Here is a 10,000-nt window from a genome sequence, read left to right on the forward strand (position 1 = left end):
ATGGCCCCCCTGCCCCATGGGAATGTAGCAGAGGGACACCATTACCGTGCGGTGATGCTCCCAACACTGCTGGGGGAAATCACAATCCCCCGCTTTCCCCATAGCTGCCACTCAACTCGGCTGACAAGGATCAACAAGAAGAAACCGCCAGCATGAGCCTGCGCCTTGGAAAAAAGAAGTAGAGTGGCAAGCGGCTAGTGTTTTGCCCAGAGCTGTGAAGTAAAAGAAAGAAGGATATCTGTTGATAGTTAGATACATAGACAGACAGACAGACAGATAGGTAGGTAGATAGATAGATAGGTAATAGGTAGGTAGGTAGGCAGGCAGGTAGGTAGGTTGGTAGGTAGGCAGGCAGGCAGAAATAGATATAGATATTTAGGATGGTAGCTTGGTAAGTAAAGAGATAAAGTAAATGACTGACTGAATGAATGAATGAAATTTCTGTCGTAAGGGAAGTAGAACAAGCAAAAAGAGAGCTAGGCATGCAGTGTGTGTATGCTTGCGCGCGGTTGTGTAGAAATTGCTAGAGAGAGAGAGAGAGAGAGAGAGAGAGAGAGAGAGAACATCGAACTGAAAATCGAACGTTTCGAACTCCAACTCGATGTTTATGGAGGGTCAAAGGGTAAACTACAAGGTTCTTTTCACCATGCCCTCACAACAATAAAATGATAATCAGAGAGAGAGAGAGAGAGAATATGTGTGTGTGCATAATGTATTATATATATATATATATATATATATATATATATATATATATATATATATATTGTGTGTTTGTGTGTGTGTGTGTGTGTGTGCGTGTGTGTGTGTGTGTGTGTGTGTGTGTGTGTTCACCTCCACCTCCTCCTCCTCCCCCTCCGCCCCCTCTTCCTCCTCCTCCACCACCTTCAACTCCTATCTCCTATTTTCCTCCTCCTCCTCCTCCTCCTGTTTTAGTTTACATTTCGGGTTAACGTTCACACCTTTTCGAGGGGGGAGATTGCTGACAGGGACAGACATCCCACTATGTAGAAAGGGGGTGAGGGTATGGGACCTATAGATCTGACCCAGCACTGACACCGCCAGAATGACAATACGTTAGGGCGGGCAGTGAGGATGTTGTATTTTTTCTTAGCATCCGGAACGTGAACCCACCCCCTTGCCATCCCCCCTCCTCCAACATTTCTTTATTTATTTCGTTCGTCCGTTTCTTCGATGGTTCTTTTTTTCTTTCTTTTTCTTCTCTTCGCATGCACTATCTTCCTTTCGTCGCCACATCCGTGTTGCTTTGTCTCCTTTGTGCGTCTTTTCTTTTTCTGTTTTTCTCCACTTTTATTTCTTTTTTCCCTTTATCCCCACCCCACTCCCCTCTTCTTTTCTTACGTTTGATTTTCGTTGCTGCATCACTGTTCCCTTCAGCATGGGAAAATGGCCTAGTTCAGTGAACTATTTGTCTTGTCTTGTCTTGTCTTGTCCTCTCATCCTTCAGTTTAAAAAGACTTGTGGGAAAAGTTTCACAATATGTCAGAATTATATATTTGTAAAACACAGGAAAAGTAAATCCCGAAGAAAGTGCTGTCATATATGTTGCTTTTTTATATACAAAAACTTCTGAACAATTTCCACGTCTTCTTGTCCTCATACCCACCCAATGCCCTCTCACCATTCTCATCTTTCCTCCGTTAGTAGTTTTCTGTCTGTTCTTCGTTTCGTATTCTTCATTACTCTCATTTCCGTCCTTGCTAAATTATAATTCGTCCCTTCTCTCTTTTTCCCCTTTTTTTTTCTTATTTCGCCTTCTTTTTTCTTTCCTTTCACCACACCTGTTGTGTTGGAAAGACTTGTATTTCATAAATGTTAGGATCGCGGGAGACAAAAAGAAAACAGGCACACGTGTTAAGAGGTATAGGTGAATCTATAGCTGAGCTTAATAAGATTTGTGGTGTATCAAATTAGGAGTGGGTATTTATAACCGTCTTTGTTCAGCGGGCAAAAATGGCATTAACGCTCAGCGGGTTAGAAGAGAGAGAGAGAGAGAGGGGGGGGATAGGGAAAATAAGTTGTCCAGAGGTTTGGACAGATGATTAGATATGTTAAACAAAAACAACAACAACAAGCAAGCAAAAGATATTGATGGATAAATTTCTCACCTCCAAAATGTGATATATTCAAATCAGATCGTGCAGTTTGTAATTCAATTTGCCACAAACAACATTAGACGTGTACACTCACACATTATATACACACACACGCGCAAATAGACACACACACACACGAACACACACACACACACACACACACACACACACACACACACACACACACACACATATATATATATATATATATATATATATATATATATATATATATACACGTAAGCACACACTCTCTCTGTGTCTGTCTCTGTGTCTGTGTCTGTCTGTCTCTCTGTCTCTGTCTCTGTCTGTCTGTCTGTCTGTCTGTCTGTCTCTCTCTCTCTCTCTCTCTCTCTCTCTCCCGTCCATTATGACGCACTCCCCGAAACAATATATACATGTATACATAAAATCTGAACAAAATTAGCAGTTTATTTTCAGCACTTGGCCGTTAAGCACGGATGTTTCTTTAAGATCTGCGGAATGAGTCAGGTAGATGCGGCCGAATAACGTGCGTGTGCTTGTGTGTTTGTGTGTTGGTGCTAGTGGTATTGCTGGTGTTAGTGTGTGTGTGTGTGTGTGTGTGTGTGTGTGTGTGTGTGTGTGTGTGTGTGTGTGTGTGTGTGATGCAAAATATAATCGCGACTTCACCGACATAAGAAAGTGCTGGTTGTCGATTATAGTGTCAATTATGCACGAAACTACTTATGCGTAAAACCGTTATTTTGAAGCACAATTTGTTTGTTTCATTATGCTGTTCATTTATCATATACTATTTAAAACATATTGATTTTGCTATGATAAGAAAACAGTTATGTAAACCTTCAGGTATGATCTAAACAGTGGATTCAACTGTCTTAAGGCAAAGCTGTTCACCTTTTTTGTTGAAAAGACACGGGTACCTTGCGTTCCACAGACACATGCACAATCTTACACCGATTAGAAACAACAACAAAAAAAAGTTGAGGATCAGTTACCCAGCAGCACAAAGGCTCGCTCAGTCAGTTTGACAAACCGCTATTATCGCCACCAGACGTGACCCAAAACTGCCAGGACCACCTCCAACGAAGACCTGACTTTTTAGCGGGCTGGATAGCTACCGACTGGGTCAACCCCAGCACTCTCTTCTTCTCAGAACCACTACGAGCCACGCGTCTTGTGTCTTCTTGGCAGCTAGCTACTTGCCCCGATTCAGCATAACCAATATTGTCAGTAAGGGTTCTGCGAAGCGAAAAGGTGTGAGATATCCATGAGAAAATGGTTCCCCCCGCACCTCCCCCCCCCCCGCCAACATCCTCCTTCACTACACATATCCCAGCTCCCTTGAAACAATAACAACAAAAGAATTAACTAGCTTTACCCCACCCAACAACAAAAGAATTAATTAGCTTTTCCCTCCCAACAACAAAAGACATAATTAGCTTTCCCCCAACCAACAACAAAAGAATTAACTAGCTTTCCCCCACCCAACAACAAAAGAATAAATTAGCTTCCCCCCACCCCAAAACAAAAGAATGAACTAGCTTTCCCCCACCCAACAACAAAAGAATGAACTAGCTTTCCCCCACCCAACAACAAAAGAATAAATTAGCTTTCCCCCACCCAACAACAAAAGAATAGATTAGCTTTCCCCCACCCCAGAACAAAAGAATTAACTAGCTTTCCCCCACCCAACAACAAAAGAATTAACTAGCTTTCCCCCACGCAATTCAGAATGAGGGTTAGGATTCCAGGGAGTTGAACCCACGGCATACACTGAACAATGGAGGGAATACCTGAAATGGGCAGTCAGAACAATAGTCACCATAACGTATCGGACGTTCATCAAAACGTCATTGCCTGTCTATTGATAACAGACAGCTACAGGACGTCTGGACCGAAGCCTGCAACAGGCAGGGCGTGGCAGCTATGAGTTTTGTCCAGTGCTTCGACAGGGAGATTTCTCTGAGCTTTTTGTTGAGATTTGTCCGAACCAGCATGGCAATTTTCCCAGAAACAGAATCAGGTGACGCCCACTAACTGGACAAATCCAAGAGTTTCTTCAAAGTTTCTATCAGGACTAAATATTTTACGTACCTCACAAAGGAGTTCACGAAAAACAAGTTCCATTTGGAATACACTTTACTTTCCTTGCGACTGATATGCTGTACGTGTAACATAGAATTGGTTGAGCTTCGTGATTCTTCACCATACTGCATGTAGATCTGTAATGAAATACGTCAAAAATCCTTTCTTATTTTTGTACACATATGAACACACATGCACACGCACATGCACGCACACACAGAAACATGAATAACGAAAATGCACACACACACACACACACACACACACACACACACACACACACACACACACACACTGCGCGTGCGCACACACACGTACGTGTATACAAAGGTATACGTACATATATATATATATATATATATATATATATATATATATGTGTGTGTGTGTGTGTGTGTGTGTGTGTGCGCGCGCGCGCGCGTGCGTTTGCGACCCGCGCGAAGTTCTAATTCAATACTATTATAACTTACAGGGGTTAGAAAACTGATATCACCCACACACGTACGTGTTGTAATTGCCAGCGTCTTCACGAAAATTACATCCACTTTTCCAAGCGTTTTATCGCCACGTTTAAGCACTGTGCCTTCTTGTGACCAAAACACCATTTCACTGGCACGTCGTAACAAACCACATCAATGGAAATCCCGATACTCTTGTCCAGAGAACCTCCTTCCCCATTCCGATCTGCTGGGGTTTCAGTCCTATCAGGTCTTGACCTGTATTGGTACACAAATCGAAACAATTCACCCTTGGATCAACGCAGCCTCGGCGATACGTATACGATAGTCGAATGGACATTTTGGAGATGTTCGGGCAATTTGGAACGGGATACCAAACAAATCTTACATAAACTGGAACCATGGAGGCGACAGTCAGGGGTTAGGCGATAGATAAATGTCTTCACTATCTTGTTTACCAAGTCTTTGCGTTCCATTGGGGTTACCAGGTACAGAGGGAGACCTGGCCCCTTTCTGTCTGTTCTCCATGCTTGTCGTTCGTGTGTGTGTGTGTGTGTGTGTGTGTGTTTTTATAATACTGTTTATGCGGAGGAGGGTATAAAACTTGCGCTGTTGGGCTATTTGGTGTGTGTGTGTGTGTGTGTGTGTGTGTGTCCACAGGGAGAACAGCATAAAAACAGTGACAGACGTCACAGAGACAGAAGGGTGGTTTAACATTTTACACACAACATAAATAACATAAAAGAATCATATTTTTATTTTGTTGTTCAGAATACAAACACACTGTAAGCGGATGGGAACTGTTTCTGTATTAATATATATTCATTCATTTATTTGTTTATTTTTTGTTTGATTATTTCACACACGCAAATATGTATACATATAAACATTACTAGTTTAAGCACAGGCAATGCACGTGCACTGGTCTTCCTGTGTACAAATATGAATCCAATGCAGATTTCTATAAATACATGGGAAACATACTACATAGGCTGTACATAAACCGAAAGAGTTTCAGTTTCTGATTGTTCCCATCATCTGGTTGATAGCAGTCACTTTAAATTACACTTAGTATGTTGCATATTTTTGCCCCCATTTAAGCGTTTTATAACTTGTGATTTGTGTTTACATATAATATTCCATTCCATATTTAGTATTATGTTGTCTGATTACAACCACATGTATGAGATTGTGCTTGTTGCTGCAAAGTACCCGATTAAAAGTTTTGGTTAAATCTGCCGTTTCACTTACTTACCTATAGATATTTTCCTCTTTGTCTGTCTCCACTCCATGCGTCTTTCTTCACATCTGTGTGTGGCTTTTTATTTTATTTCCCCACTACTTTCTGTGCATATCTTTCTGTCTCTATCGCAGATCTGTTTGTCTGTTCCTGTCACTTTTTCACGAACCTACACAGACATATTTGATCTAAGCGGAGTGTTCCTGAAGTCTGCATGCTGTTTTATACCATATTTCTTCCTCCAGTGTTGAGTTTCAAAACGTTATCCACTCTCTCTCTTTTTTTTCTTCCTCCAAAGGAATAGACATGGAAAGAAAATGGCCTAAAATGTCTTTCATGTTCACGTCTTTGACAATTGTTGAGCTGTCGGTTACTTCATGCGTGTCTCCTATTGCTCAGTCTCTTTTTCTTTTCAAATGGAGGTGCGGGGGTTCGCGAATATATCTATAGATTCGAAATGCTACGAAGAAATGTGAATCTCTCTCTGTCTCTGTGTGTGTGTGTGTGTGTGTGTGTGTGTGTGCCACGCGGGTCTGTGTCTGCTTGTCGGTGCGTGTGTACGTGTGCGTGTTTTGCCTGCATTTTTGTTCATTCGTGCGTGCGTGTATCCCTTGCGCATGTGTTGGTGATTGAGTGGAGTGTTTGTGTACATACATGTGTATTATTATATGTTGCACGCATCACCGACAAACGTAAGTGGGTGTAATCAACCGAGAAGGAAAAAAAATCATTGCCCGGTAGCTAGTGGGTATGCATGATAGTGCGCGTGTCATAAGTGGCTGGGCTTACCTCTCGTGGAGAAAAGGTGGTGGTTATGGATCTGACAGAGATTAGCTCTGACTATGCTGACTGACGCTGACAAAGGGGATATATATACATGTATGTATGTATGTATGTATATATATATATATATATATATATATATATATATATATATATATATATAAAGGAACCCAGGCAAGGGAACTTGTGGCCTTCAGAAGAAAGTGTTCTAATACTTTGGAAATCCTGTGCTTGCATTTTAATACGGCTTAGTGTACAGCTGATTTGAGGGAGATACATAGTATGAATAATCAATATATTAATAAACATATATAATTTCTAATGAAGACGACGAACAAGAACCGCAAAAGAAGACAACAACAACAACAACAACAACAACACACACACACACACACACACACACACACACACACACACACACACACACACACACACACACACACACACACACACATAATATATATATATATATATATATATCCCCGCCCCCAACGAACGTACGTATGTATGTGTGTGTGTGTGTGTGTGTGTGTGTGTGTGTGTGTGTGTGTTTATATATATATATATATATATATATATATATATATATATATATATATGTGTGTGTGTGTGTGTGTGTGTGTGTGTAATAAATTTATATATACAAATTGACAAAAGCACCGCACATACACACGGCCCGAAATTACTTGGATTATTTTTGTGAGTGTGCTTTGTGGACTGGTCTTGTAGACTCTTTTGCAGCTGCTCTCTAAATTAATTGTATTGTTGTTATTGTGATTCATTGGTCATCATCTGGACCACACAGATTGTGCCTATGAAAGTTCAAAAGCTATATCATAGTTTACAACCACTGTTAGAGTACAGGCCTATGCTGTTTATTGTTTATTGCACTCTCTGTCTCTGTCTCTGTCTTCCTCTCTCTCTCATTCTCTCTCTCTCTCTCTCTCTCTCTCTCTCTCTGTGTGTGTCTCTGTGTGTGTGTGTGTTCGTGTGTATGCGTGGTCATGCGTGTTTTCGGGGCAAGACTGGGAGAGAGAGAGAGAGAGAGAGAGAGAGAGAGAGAGAGAGAGTGGATCGGTAAAAAGGAAGAATCTCTCTTGATGGCGTTTGTGTATATTTGACACTCTTAGGTATACGTGAGAGAGAGAGAGAGAGAGAGAGAGAGAGAGAGAGAGTCTGTCTGTCTGTGTCTCTGTCTGTGTCTGTCAGTCGGTTTGTTAGTGTTATCGAATGTGTGAGTCTGTGCGTGCGTGTGTTTGTGTGCGTCTGTGTTCCTTGCACTTAAACACCTGCAATCGTAGACGCCGCTGTCCCTGTTTACTGGATATGCGGAATTTTATGATTCTGGCAGGCAGTAAGAACAAACACAATGACGAACACACACACACACACACACACACACACACACACACACACACACACACACACACGCGCGCGCGCGCGCGCGCGCGCACACACACACACATGCACATGCACATGCACACGCATACGCATACCCTCATGCACATGCACACACACACACATGCACACGCATACACACACGCACACATACACACACATGTACACACACACACACTTTCTCTCTCTCTCTCATATACAACATTAAACAATAAACGATATAGGCTATGTCCTAACTGGGGCTGTAAACTATGAAAGAACTAGTTCCCTGAGTGGGATGTGGTTTTAAAATATTCCCTGCCATGCATTCACGCAGACCGTACTGTGCAGGTGCTGATCCATGTAATGTGCCCTTCAGTCTTTTATTTGGTTCGTTGTTTATCGCTGTGTGTGCATCCGGTGTGTGTGTTATTATCCCCTGTTGTTTAACAGCTCCACGTTGAGGGTCCCTTTAAAAACCACCTGCAGAACTCTGAAACCTAGAAGTGTATAATACATACCTTACCGCCGGAAAAGCACATGGGTGGTCTGATGCTTGATTTCTGTCCCGCGTGGCTCTGTGGTATCTGGTTCGAACCCGACTGCGCCTGGTGGTTTGTCATTGACATTCTCCTCAGATGACATGGCTCATGGGAAAGAAATGTGCTGAGAGCCTGTTAGTCTTTGCTGCCAACAATTGTCCAAACCTGATAATGCCCTATCCGCTTTATCTGCAGACCCTTGCAGAAGATCAAACACTCGTTAAAGGTCATGTTTGTAGCGTTAAGTGTTTTATAAAAGCACAAAATACTCAGTTTGCTCCCGGACATGGAGCATAACTGCCTGAATGGCTGTATAAAAGTGGTCTTAACACTTTAAGGCGTACTTTTAGTTCTGGAAGGAAAAGGTAAGTTCCAAAACTCACCACCATGAAAACCTAAGTCGCGACGATGAGACTGGAAATAGGGATGGAAGGGATGCATCAGATAAATTCACGAATCACTGCCACAAAGGCAGTCAAGCCTGTCCGTGCGGTCGTTTACATGCACACACACACACACACACACACACACACACACACACACATATATATATATATATATATATATATATATATATATATATATATATATATATATATATATCGCACACACCGCCTTGAAGGTAGATACTACCTTCTTTAGATCTGTCATACAAGCCTAACGCACTGTCACTCAATGGGAGGTTTCTGTAAAGACGACGATTCAGGAAAATAAGCATATTAAAACTGAGAGCAACAGTTGTTCCACATGGTTTTGTCCGTTCCTATCAGTTTTACAACTTGGTTTAACTGCTTACAGCAGGACTGACTTCAGAGTTTCTTTTTTATAAAAATGTTTGATTTAATTTTTCTTCTCTTTTTTCTATTTGTAGATTTCTTGTCCAATTCCGGAAGGAAGAAGGGATGCTACAGACAGTGCCGCACGTGGACTATGACACCAGGAATTCTGACCAGCGGTGGTGATAGTCAGCAGACACGTGCAACACGTAGGTCGCAGCTACCACAGAGGCGCTCCGTGCTGGTAGCTCGGGCAGAACATGATGCTGTGGAAGACAGAGTGGCAGAAGAAGCGATGGCCTTCACCGTGGATACAAGACAGTGTCGCTGTCCTGTTCATGCTTCTGGCCGTCCGACAGGCCGGGGCGGAATCCGGCGGCTTGGTGTGCGACAACGAAAAGTGCACTCAGACGTTTTCCGTTGCAGAAAATGCCAGTATAGGGACTTATGTCGGAACAGCCCGGAACCCGGAAAATTCCATGGGGTTCAATGATTTTATCCCTGTGGACTACATACATGACAGCACACAGGTGTTTCGCGTAGAACTTAGCACGGGGAGGATCACGACCAAGGCCTTGCTAGATCGAGAGACGGTTCCAAACGGGGAGTACTCTTTCGTTCTGCAAACCAACAACAGTGA

At 42.3% G+C, this 10,000-nt stretch overlaps 1 protein-coding gene across 1 annotated transcript in view; it reads left to right on the forward strand.

Annotated features, from left to right (window-relative positions):
- LOC143284019 (protein dachsous-like) overlaps positions 1–10,000 on the forward strand; it is a 161,979-nt gene that overhangs the window by 4,997 nt on the left and 146,982 nt on the right. The window contains exon 2 of the mRNA XM_076590566.1: positions 9,456–10,000. This exon is cut by the window's right edge and continues 1,429 nt beyond it. Coding sequence (XP_076446681.1) covers positions 9,621–10,000 — 380 coding nt within the window. The 5' untranslated portion in view covers positions 9,456–9,620. The remainder of the gene's footprint in view (positions 1–9,455) is intronic.

Source organism: Babylonia areolata, chromosome 7 (genome assembly GCF_041734735.1).
Source record: "Babylonia areolata isolate BAREFJ2019XMU chromosome 7, ASM4173473v1, whole genome shotgun sequence".
Lineage (NCBI taxonomy): Eukaryota > Metazoa > Mollusca > Gastropoda > Neogastropoda > Buccinidae > Babylonia > Babylonia areolata.